A 12,273-nucleotide genomic window follows, 5' to 3' on the forward strand; every position below is an offset into this window, starting at 1 on the left:
CTGAAAATCCAACTTCATTTTAATGGTAGTTAAAAAAACAACAACAAGATTTGAGGATCAAGTTGCCAAAACATGTTCTTTCGTGCTTTTCACCTGGAGCACTCCTGGGACCGCCCCTGCCCCAGCAGGGCCACGGGTTTGGGAACATGGTGGCTGAGGTAAACTTGTATTACCCGGGCCTGTTTCCATCTTTCAAAAGGACAGGATCCTCCCCGGGTCGTCTCGCACCCCCCTGCCCGCAGATCTTCCTCTCGGGAAATAGACGGCCACGTGTGACTCCAGCTCCGCCCCTTCCGGACGCAGGTGCGCGGGTGGAGGAAGGCAGAAAGGCTGCTTGCCCGTTGGGTATTAATGGTATTTATAGTCTGGATGGGACCACCAATGAGCGCTTACCCCCACTCCCAGCCCGGCCTGTGTTCTGACCCAAACCGCCTCCCAAGCCGGTTCTCACACCTGGTTTCGCCTCCATCCTTCAGCCCAGCGCCCATTCCTTACCGGGTCACGCCTACACCTCTGCAGAGGGAGGGGCACCTGTATTTTCTTAGCCGGGCAAGCTCTGTGGGGGTACTTCCTTGCGCCCTCAAAGTTGCTGCCAAGTCTGAACGCAGTGATGGTTTGGGGCTCCCGGGAGGACCACAGGGGTGTGGGCTGGGAAGACGGTGTCCCCCGCCGGTTTCCCCCACGCCACCCACTTCTGATGAGGGACTCAGGACGGAAGCACGTCCCACTCCACTTCTGCCCTCAGTTTACAAACTTGAATGCTAGAAAGGAACTCGCTGAGAAGGAACAGCATTTGAAATCAAGATTTATTGTGCACCAGCTACAAGGTTAAGGCCCTTCCTTCCCTGCTCAGGGTGCGCTGGGTGCCAGGCTCTGGCCCCTCTCCTGGTCTTTATCATCCCATTTCGGCAAGTTTAGGCCAAATTACAATGTATCTGTCTTCCCGGCTGGAGGCAGCGCCCAAGGGCAGAGCACCCCCCCTCCCCCCAGCAGCTCACCTTGGGGCCCTGTCTGGCAGCAGGTCCCGCAGAGCTGGCTTCAATATTTTATGTCCAACAGAGTGGATCTGATGGTTGTGAGCGGCACTTGCTAGTGCTTGGGTTTCGGACAATTCTGCTCTAAAACAAATTGTATTTGGATGAACTGAAGGCTGGGAACAGGAACCCTGTTTTAGTTGTTTTCTGAGCAGATTGTTCTGATCCAGAATCAAGATAAATTATCTCCCCTCTGGGCTGCTGAAACCTTTGGACATTTTATAGCTTGCTCTCCTCTTGTGGTTCAGATGTGCTGAAAAGATTATCATTCTCTTTTAGATTATATCGTGCTCACTTATTTGTTGACATTTATGCAGCAAGGCCCCGGGACAAACTGTGGAGCACAAGAGAGGCCCAGACAGTCTCTGCTTATGAGATCCCCAGGCTAGTGGAGGTGACTTTTCACAGAACGAAGGTCCAGGACAACAATATATACCTTGGCTTGTACAAAAGGGCTGTCACACCCTTACTTACTGGGTCTGCTTGGCCAAAGAGGCCAGGGGGCTCCAACCTGAGCCTCCAGCAATCTCTGATGACTAGAGTCACTTTTCTAGTGAATGGCAGCACCCATGAGCACAAATCAGAGCTTTCAACTGGCCTCCCCATCTTCCCTTCCTTCCTCTTCCCTTTTGTGCTTAGTGACTGTTATCTTCTCCAGTCTCTCCTGTTCCAACCCCTGAAGTAATTCTGCTTTGCCTCCTGTGATGGGCTGTCCGTTGAAGCCCTAACTCTGACTGTATTTGGAGTGAGGCTGTTTGGGTGGGCCCTAACTAAAGCTGACTGATGTCCTTATAAGAAATTTGGCCACAGTATATATAAAGGAAAGACCATGTAAGGACATGGTGAGAAGGCGGCCATCTATCTGTAGCCAAGCAGAGAGGCCTCGGCAGAAATCAAACCTGCCGACACCTTGATCGTGGCCTTCCAGCCTCCAGAACTGTTCCAAAATAACTGCATTTAAGCCACTGTCTGAGATTTTGTTGCTGGCAGCCCTAGCAAACTAATATTCCTGCTAACAAAAATCCTTATTTCTAATGGGCAGCTGTTGCATGTTGAGGTTTTCAAGGATATAGACACGCAAACTCCCTCCTGGGCCCGCGCAGATTCTACATTTGTCCATAGGATCGATCCTTAGGATAAACACCGAGCAATTATTTCATTTACTCTTCATAGTGATCTATTTTATAGACAAAGTGAAGTTGCCCAGGGTCACCGGCAGAATTCAAACTCAGTTCTGCTTCCACATGCCATCTCTCTCTTTAGTTGGGAGCAGCTGACATGGGCCCAGGGAAGGTCAGGGGACAGGAGCTAGAACTGTGACTGTCTGGTGTGAGCAATGGCAGACGGCCGCAAGGCTGACCCATAAACCCCGTGATACTTGCAAGCGCTGGTGTGGTTTCTTCCTTAACCCGAGCGTCCTGGGGAAGCTCCGTCCTTCTGAAGCACGCTCGCAGGCACCCCACGTGGTGGACGGCTGTCCTATCCCCACGCCACGCTCCCCCGAGGTCTCTTCCACTAGCACACATGTCAGCACTGACAGACCAACGGGAGCTCATGCACGTTCTGATCTTTGTCAACAGTGACTCCTAACCAGTTATTCTTTCAAAATACACTTTATTAGTGGCACATGGAATTTAAAGTTTAAGCAATTTCTTTCCAGAGAGAAGGTAAGCCCTGACGGACTGAGCGACATGTCACAGCAGAAATGCCATTCCAGTGTAGAGATTCCCACTCTGACCACAGTGCACTCACACCCACAGCGCTGGACAGTACGCACTAGGTCACAGTCAGTGTCATCTCTGTATCGACTGGCTCTCCCCGCCTCTCCTAGGCAGGCCCCATCACTCCGGGGCTGCTCAGTGGCCGTGCTGGCCGTGGGGAACACGGGGTGAGCGGGCTCCTGTGTGAGCCCACGGACACTCAGACCACCGGAGCGCCGCAGTGTCTGCTCTGCCCTTCCCCCCCAGACCAGGGAGCTCTGGGTTACCAGAGGGGCCTTTTAAAGCACCTGGAAATTATCAGTGAGTCAGAGAAGATCTGAACTTTCTTAGAAAAATCAGTTTATCCTCTTGTGGTGTCTTTTACCCAGTGTTCTTCTGGGTCCAGGACGCTGCAATATTTTGTGGCTTAACTGGACTTTGCTCATTAGCTCGGCTGCTCCAACCGGACTCTCCTTCCCAACTCACTCTCGTGGGTCCTGTTGGCAAGTGCCCTGTGACAGCTCTGGGGGCAGCGGTGCCACTGTGGGGTGGGTCTCCCCATTCCAAAGGCACTTCCTGCACCAAGGCAATTTCTGTTGGGTTAGGATCGTGTTTTTAACCTAAGATGACGGGGCTATTCATGAGAGCAGCCAGAGGCTCGTCACCTTCGCTAGTCTTGGTCTTATTCTGGTCTCACCATCGGCACTTCGCTCACCGCTTTGGAATCTGTCCCTCACCTAACCGTCAGATACTTATGGATCAGGGCAACAAAACAAGTGACAGACGGCAGAAGTTTTCCATTTCTAGCTCTAATTGGTTAAGCGACTCTCCACACCAGGAAACTGAACTTTACCTGCAAGCCAGCCTCTAGAACACATCTCCCAGGGCCTTAGGGCAGGTCGACGACGCTGGCGTCGTCCAGGTCAATGCCGGAGTGCAGCCTGCCGTCCTTGGCGGCCGCCCAGGGCATGGATGTGGAGGTCCACTTGACTGCCCAGTCTCCTGCTTTGCTGACCAGGATGACGCCACCTAAGCCTTTGAGCTTTGACTTCATATAACCCAGCGACATATGGGCAGCCTCTTCCAGTGTCTTTCCTGAAAACAAGGAAAGGTAGAGAAACAACAGGTGATTTTAAAAGGGCTCCGATGGAAAAATCATTTGCAGGAGGAAGAACCGGCGAGTTAACTGAGACTCTTGGCAGATGATTTCCACGTGAGGGCTTCACAGACGAGCCCGGGCAGCCGCCTTGCAGGGCCGCCTTTCCTCCCACACCCGGGCTCAGCTCTGCCTCCTGCCCTGAGATGCCGGGCAGGGTTCTAAACGCTCCAGCGCACGCCCTGACAGCAGGTGCGGAAGAGTCAAAACGGGTGAGCCTGGCAGCAGCCTGTGTGGCGAAGGAGACGGGGTTTCCGATCCTCCTCCGTCTGCTTAGGACAGCCCCTCCGTCCTCGTCCCCAGACAGCAGGAACTTGCTCTACGTACCTTGCTCTACGTGGAAGAGAGCGAGCCTGGCCAGGTTCACCTTCAGGATGCTTTCCCCGTGCCCCGTGGTGGAGACGGCCCCGATGCTATTGTCCGCATAGCCTCCAGACCCTGCTCAGAGAGAACGACCGGTTCTAACCCAGCCGGCGAGAGGACGCCCAGACACGTGGTGCAAGTCCAACGCTACATAAACGTAAATGCCGGAGACTTAGACAAAGGTCAGAGGAGCAGCCATGACCTTGTGCTGGAAAGGGGGACTAGCAAGCACCACGTGACCGCCTTGAAATCAGGCGGGGAAGGACCGGGCCGGGGGCGGGGAGCGGGCAGGGCTGCCCTTCGGGGCGCACACCAGGACTGCTCCTCCTCGGCCCCAGTCGGGCTGGGACATGCACCCCTCCCACCCCCTCCAGTCACTCACTCCTAGGAATTAGACAGAACCTGCTTCAATCCTAATGCAAACAACTTTTTAATCTGTAATATTCCTGAAGTAGCAGTATATCACTCAAATCTAATAACTGCAAACTTAAATTCTCAGCTTTCTTCATTCATTAATTGGCACCCATGCCTGGGAAGAGGTTTTGTGTGTTTGACCCTGTGGATCCTGAACCCGGAACTAGAGAGAAGGAAGAGGCACGATGGGCAGCTTGGGGGCAACCTCGCCACCCCCAGTCCCATCCGCCTTCCCAAGTCGTCGCCAAAGCGCTGCAATCGTGGGAAGAAACGTAAGAAATGCAAGAAAGGCGCGTGCTCAACGTAAAGCGGTGCCGCACACCACCTTCCAACCTGACCGCCACTCCCGGGAACGAAGGACGGAGACGGGAGAAACAGGACGGGAACTGACGAGGGGGAAGGAGAGGTCAGGGGCCATCCACCAGGACTACCTATGCACGGCGAGTCCCCCACTCGGCCGACCATTTTGTTCACGATGCCCCCCGTCGAGGTGGCGTAAGCCACGTTTCCTTTGGAGTCCAAGGCAACAGCACCCACGGTTCCCAAGCTTCTGCCAAAAATAAAGAGAAAAAAGGTGACAGGCTGATAAGTAACAATGTAGCTCAGTGCCCCATAAATGCCCACATTATACGCAAATTGCAAACTGGACACACTTTGCAACATTCCTGACTCATGGATTTGGTGAAAGACTCTGCTTTTTATTGGACACTCAGTGAGATGGCTAGACACGCCCTTAGACCTCGGCTTGCGGGGTTCGCACAGTCCCAGCCCCACTGTTTTCTGGCTATGTGACTTAGGTTTTATTGTCTCTTTTCCTCATCTAGGAAATGGGATAAAAATAACTGAGTAAATCTCAAACTTGAGTGCACGTAAGAATTCCCTGGCCCCCTGCCTGGCCCAGCCCGGGATCCTGAGCTGGGCGACCTGGGGCGGGACCCGAGACCCTGCAGTTCTGACAACCTCCCAGGTGGCGCCGATGGTGCTGTCCCTCCAGACCCCACCTCCTGTTCCACTGGACTTGCTGTAGAGATAAAGTGATTTCCTCTACCATTCTGTTATAAATCCTCAGGTAGAACAGCTGAAGAAAGTGCACCTTAGCCATCTACAACCATCCAAGCCCTATAGTGAACTCTACTTGAGGCCCTTTGGTAAGTGCTGGGACACAGCAGTGAACTCCAGGGACAATATCCTTGTCCCACGGAGCTGCCTTCGGGGCTGCGGGTAACAGAGCAATAAAAATCCAGACAACTGCAGCGGCCCAGGGGAGAACGTTGGTGACCTGTGCTGCTATATATGGGCCCCCCGACCTGTGCTGCTATATATGGGGCCCCCCCGAAGGCACTGAGGGCGCGCCACAGTGCTGCTGCGGAACCCGATCGCTAAGTCCATGGAGGTTCAAAGAGGCCACTGTGGTCGGAGAGGATAAAGCAAGGGACAGAGTGCAGGGTCAGAGGGCCAGCAGGCAGACAGACCACGAAGGCTCTGACAGGCCGGGTGGCCACATACCCCGGTTACCAGGCCGTTTACTCTCAAAACCAGGTTCCTGTTTGAACACGAAATCATGTGGTCCTCCTGCTTATAGGCCATTGCAAGGGCTTTTACCGAGTGACATGGGAAGACACTGGTCAGTCTGGGCTGAGATGTGTTACTATGTAAGTTTCAGAAAGACTCGGGACCACTATGCCCATCCACAAGTGGCTAAAATGAGACTTGTAATTGAGTGTGGGCGGGATGCACAGGGACTGGAACCCACGCTCAGGACTGCTGCCAACCCAAGCTGCCACGGCCCTCTGGGCAGCCACCTGGCAGTGTCCACCAAAGCCGACTCGGCCACCCCGCTCCATTTCTGGCTGACGGGCACGTGCACACACGTTCACCAAAAGTGCACGTGTTCACCGCACTGCCGTTTGCAATAACAGCGAGCTGAAAACGACACGAAGGTCCCCCAAAGGTAAAAACACATACTATTTGATTCCATTTAAATAAACTTCAGAAACAGGCACCGCCAATCCACGGTGTCAGGAATGAGGTAAGGACTGCCTCGTGGGAGGACAGGCCGGGCACGGGGGCCCGAGGGCAGCTTCTGCAATGCTCTGCCTCCCACTCTGAGCGCTGACCGCGTGGGGCGTCCACTCTGAGAGTTCACCAGGGGCACACATATGGCGTGTGTGCTTCTGGGAGCACACTATCTACTTCTACAGAGAGTTTAACTTAGAATAATTATTCTGGTTGTTGTATTGCCTGAGGGAGATACGCGTGGAAGTGGGTCTGCCAGCGTGTGTTCAGTGAAGCGGAGTCGTGGGCAGGACTTGGGCACCGTGAAGGGCGACCTGAAGGTGCCTGAGATGTGAGCAATCTCGAACACCTCTCAGGCTTGTGGGACGAGGAACGGCAAGGCTGCCAAGCAGCAGTTGCTGAAATGTAGGAGATATTGGGAACAGGCTGTTCTGTTTTGTGTTGGTGTGTGTGGAGTGGAATCGGGGGGGAAATAAAAAAAGTCTAGTTCTGGACACAAACTTGAGGTGCCCTAATGGGTAAGAGTCTGACCCACAGCTACGCAGAGTCTGGCATTCAAACGGCCAGAAAGAGAAGTTGGCATCCTAATTAGAAGTAAACAGGAGCCCATTCACAAAAATCAACTCCAGATTGCTAACACCTTTTTACCAGTATAAAAGGTAAAAAAAATTATTCAAGAAAATCTAGTGGCTTTGTCTTAGGATGGGGGATCCTTCTAAGCTTCTAATATATACATTGTTGCAAAATTTTCAGAGAACAATGTGGCAACGTCATCTATGAAAATGTATAGGAACCATTGATAGTCACCCCATTCATGACTTTAGTTGATAGATACAATAGCACACTTGGTAAGGTTATCAGTAGCTACCAACATATGGTCAGTCTTGTAAAACACATTCTTAACCTGGGAAACTTGGTCCTAGTACACCTGCCTTATCCATTAAATTAGATTCTTTACGGAGAGGGCCTCAACCAGGTTTATTTTGAAAAAGCTCCATATGTGATACTAAAGTATACCACTGGTTAAATCACACAAACTTAAAAAAAGATGCAAAGTTAATAGATTATATTCCATTATAAACTCCCAGACCGTATTCAAATTTTGTTTTCAATAAGGGAGTTTCATTTGGGATTTTGAACTTTGTAACACAGAAAACCATACTTCAGAATGTTTGATTAAACTGAACCGCTAAGGGCTGTAGTAATTTCTCTGCACTATGAAAGAGTTCACAGGTTACACTCAGATCTGTGGTTTTCAACCGCTGGTCTGTGAACTGGTGCTGGACCACCAGATATTTCGTGCCCAATGGTTAAAACTCTTTTGTGGACTGGCACAAAATTTCTGGTGGACTCTGCACTAGATGACAGAGAGCCTGTTTGGTCCCCTTAGATAAAAAAGTGGTCAAGAAGCATTCAGAGAGTTTATACATTGGCACACGGCATGCTTCTACTAAATCGTGTTGCAGAAGGGACGCTGCTAGCCTCGTTTGAGTTACTATTCATGGAAATCGTAAACAAGGTCAAGTTTAAGAATCAAAACGGCAGTCTTTCCATTATTTGGGGCATTGTTTTGTTCAAAAGTGGCAAGTACCAAGTGATCTCTGACTTATTGAGGCAACGCAGACAATCCCGCTTCCCCACTTGCGTCACTCCAGGGCCGCGAGCCGCGAGGGCACTTACTCCTGCTGGCCCGGCTTCTGAGCCGCTCTCTCGCTCTTCTCCTTCTCCAGGTGCTTGACGCTTCTCTCTGTGACCAGCTGCTCCCCGGGCACAGCTGGAACCCCCATGGCGGCCGCAAACTTTGCTGCCCCCTGGTCAGTCAGGAAGCAGTGAGGGGTCTGGAACCAGAAAAAGATGGAAAAATGGTTCGTTTTTGAAAAAGTTAGAATCTTAACTGTTCCTACTGTGTGGAAGTAATTACTGCTCAAAAATGCATATTTCATTTCTGAATGTTGAAGAAAGCCTTGCTCTTGGGTTCTGTCTTAAAAAATAACCCTCAAAATGAAGGCGTATTGCTAGGAACGTGACTTACATCTGACCTTAAATTTAGACAACTTACTCCATTGTTATTTAACACGTGCCATTAAACAGATGGTCTGTTCAGTTTGTATGTTTCATATGTGTTGAAAGAAGGCCGAATACAGGAAGATAACATGAAAACGAAGTCATCACTGGTCAAGTGATTACTGGTCAAATTGCATGGTCCGCAGAATCAGAATCCTGGCTATTTGAGAACCTTAACGTTACTTCCGTGCTTTTATATAATTTTAGAAGAGTGAGCTCAAGTATTTCCCGACAGTCAGACCCCTTTTAGTCGTTAAATTAAAGCAGTGGAATGCCACAGGAAAAGGATGCTCTGGTCACACGTACCTTTTCCATAACAAGCCGTGCAAGCTTAATGGGATTCGCGATGCATCGGACGGCAGACACGGCTCCTGAAGACAGGTCTTTCCCATTCATGATACTGGCATCCATTTCAACTTCACCGTTCATGTTCAAGACGGAGCCGCAACCTAAACCCAAAAAGAAGGAGTTGAAAGCAAGAACTAAGAATTTAGGAATGGCTTCTGAGTGTCCTCTAAGCTGCCTACTTTAATTCATCCTCTACTCTGTAGCTAGAGGAACATTTCCCACGACAAACATGACCTGCAAAATCAATAGTACGAAGCCTTCCTGACCTGGTCTCTGACCGACTCTCCCAGCTTCCGCTCCTTGGTTACACGTTACTGAAATATTAGGTTTCCCTGAATGGATCATAGGCTCTCATCGCTCTGTGCCCTTGGCAGTGCCGTTCTTTTTACCACCAGTATCCCTCTTCCAACTTTCTCTGCCTAGATAATTCCTGCAAGTCTAGCTATCCTTAACCTTGTTGTGACTGTTGCCTCATTCATAAAAATGGAATAAGAACAAAGCTCAACATTATTTAAAGGACTATAAAAATATACAGCCTATAACAAGGTAAAATTCAGTGTTTGGTATCCAGTGAGGAATTACTAGGCACACAGAGAAACAGAAAAATAAGACCCATATTAAGAAGGAAAAAAGAAAATCAATAGTGGTAACATCTAGAAATGACACAAATAACAGAATTAGTTGACTGGAATGCTAAAACAGCTGTTATAACTATCTTCCACATGTATCAGAACATGGAGGAAAATATGCAAAGGAGTCAAATAGAACTTTTAGAGATGAAAGCTACCACTGGGTGGGACTAACACTGAGCCAGGGATGTACAGTGTCAGAACTGAGCGGAATTGAGGACACCTCGCAGTGTCCGAGAATTGCTGGGTAATGTGGGAAAACCCACACACACTGGAATGAGGTACTGAATCTTAGGAAAGACGGCACTCAAATGGAGCAAAGATAAGTCTTTTCAACAAATGGTGCTAGAACTGGACATACACATGCAAAAAAAAGAATCTACACACAGTCTTAACACCCTTCAGAAAAACAAACTCAAAACGGATCACAAACATCAACGGCTCAACAAAGAACCATAAAAATACAGTTATGCCTCATTCTGTGGTCAGGCTGATCTATGAAATTACATGTATGTGCTAAATAGTGCTTAGCAAACGCAAGGGAAGAAAACAAGTATTTCTAATCAATTGAGTGAGAGAAGGCAAACACAGAATACATCCTGCACTGACTGTATTTACATGGCGTTCTAGAGAATGCAAATGAACCTATAGTGGCAGAAACACCAGTGGATGCCCAGTGCTGGGGATGAGAGGGGAAGAGTGGCTGCAAAGTTCACGAGCGACTTTTGGGGGCGATGAAATGTTTTAAATCTTGACTGTGGTGTGGTGACACAGGTGCATTATACATTTTTCAAAACTTAAAATGAGCACAGTTTATGGTATGTAGTCTACCTCCAGCCTCCCACAGAAAGATATAATAAATATAAAAAAACCTCTTGGAATGTGAATTCTTGTAAGCAAGTTAAAGAAAAAAAAAGAAAAGAAAAGGGGGGAATGGAAACGTTTAAAAATTCTCAAAGCAACTTGGTCAAAAGGTAATAAGAGAAAAATTAAATCTCTTAAGCATATTAAGTTCTACCACAGAGCTGATTAGAATCATTGACAGAGGTTCTTAGTTATTTTGGGGGAGAAGTTTAACCTGATTGGGTGCAGTGCAGATTTACCTGCGTTGAACTCGGGATCATCTTCCAGGACAGTCACTGCTCCTTCCACAGCGTCCACTGCGCTTCCTCCCTCCTTCAGGATGCGGTAGCCCGCGGTGGCAGCTCGGATGACGCCCTGCCGCACCCGCTCTTTGCGGTCGCTGGAGATACAGCTGGCTCCGCCGCCGTGGACCACGACGACGGGATTCATGTCCACGGACCCTAGGAATCAGGAGGACGAAGACGAAGACGTTATTTCAAAGGGCCTAGGAAAACCGCTCAGGACACAATATCCTCGGGACATTCCATGGGGGACAAGGTCCGGTTTCTACTCCGGGAGCAAGGCAGGGTTTACAGCTCGGGCAACTTCTTGAAACCAAGCGGGTCAAGGGGGTAAAGAGGCGGCTCTGTTTGCACTTGGCAGGAAAAGCCTAGAGCGCCCCCTGGCTTCCCTTGTTTCCCCTGCCGTCCCGGCACCTGCGGGCCTCAGTTTCCCGGGAGCACCCCGGCCCCCGATCCCTGCGGGGCCACCGGCCTGGCGGTGCGGAGATGGCGCCCGGGGCCAGAGCTCCAGCCCTCCTCCCAGGATCCCCGATGGGTTTCTGTTTCACAGGGACGGACTTCTGGGGACACCCTACGCTGCTCAGGTCTACCCAGCCCGTTCCCCTCAGGTTGTAAACCCCCACCCCTCGGGCATGCCTTAGCCTTGACAACCCAGCAGTGCCATCTTATCCTCGCCTTCCCGTCTCGAACCATCAGCGCCAGGACGCGTGCTTCCCCGGGTCCCAGACCGCTGCTGGGCACGGCGTCTACTAACCGAGGACGCCGCGGGAGGCGGACAACGGGGCTTTAGGCTGGGCCGGGCAGCCCCGCCGGCCTCGGAACCTGCACGCCCCAGATCCTCCACGAGGCGGGTCTGCAAACCGCTGGCCTGGCAACTGCTCCGCCTGCAACGGCACCGCGCCTGCGTACCAGGGGCGGGGCGCGCCCGCGCAGAATTACCGTAAAGCTCCCAATCCGGGCCCGGTGCAAAGTCTCGCATTTCTGTCGGTGTCTCCCTTTGCGGCTGAACTTTGCGGTCTGGCTCCCAGACCGGGCTGGACGCTGGCCCTTCGCCCAGGCGAGCTTCTGAGCGTACTAGCGGGATGCCAGGCACCTCCTCCTCCTCCTCATAAGGCTGGTGGAAGAGTGTTGGCCAGATGAAGGGATGTGCAAAGGTCAACCAGTGGTTGATCCCCATTCAACCCCAGTGGGAATCCCCAATTTGGGGTTTGGTGAAGGTTTTTGTAATTGGAAGTGTGAACCTTGAGAAAGAAGACACCTACTAAGAAAGGCTAACTGCTTAAGTTTTAAAAAACAGAGCCTAGCAGCCATTTCTATATAGGGGCCTCCCAAGCAAACTGCACTTCAGGGAGAAACTACGACTGGATTACCTGCCTCTGCACTGAATTGTCTGCCCACACTGTG

General features: G+C 50.8%; 1 protein-coding gene across 2 annotated transcripts; it reads right to left on the reverse strand.

Moving 5' to 3' along the window:
- Nucleotides 1-2,628: 2,628 nt before the first annotated feature.
- On the reverse strand, nucleotides 2,629-11,859 carry ASRGL1 (asparaginase and isoaspartyl peptidase 1). 2 transcript variants are annotated; one of them, XM_066360554.1, is made up of 7 exons: nucleotides 11,545-11,859; nucleotides 10,828-11,028; nucleotides 9,054-9,196; nucleotides 8,364-8,521; nucleotides 5,099-5,217; nucleotides 4,218-4,328; nucleotides 2,629-3,829 (listed from the first exon to the last, which is right to left on the reverse strand). In XM_066360554.1, exons 1-7 carry the CDS (start codon nucleotides 11,846-11,848, stop codon nucleotides 3,624-3,626), a joined length of 1,242 nt encoding a protein of 413 aa, XP_066216651.1. In that variant the 5' UTR covers nucleotides 11,849-11,859; the 3' UTR covers nucleotides 2,629-3,623. The 2 variants fall into 2 exon arrangements, with proteins under 2 accessions (XP_066216651.1, XP_066216656.1); XM_066360559.1 differs by having other exon boundaries at nucleotides 11,624-11,757.
- Nucleotides 11,860-12,273: the final 414 nt, after the last annotated feature.

This window comes from Saccopteryx leptura, chromosome 1, assembly GCF_036850995.1.
Source record: "Saccopteryx leptura isolate mSacLep1 chromosome 1, mSacLep1_pri_phased_curated, whole genome shotgun sequence".
NCBI lineage: Eukaryota > Metazoa > Chordata > Mammalia > Chiroptera > Emballonuridae > Saccopteryx > Saccopteryx leptura.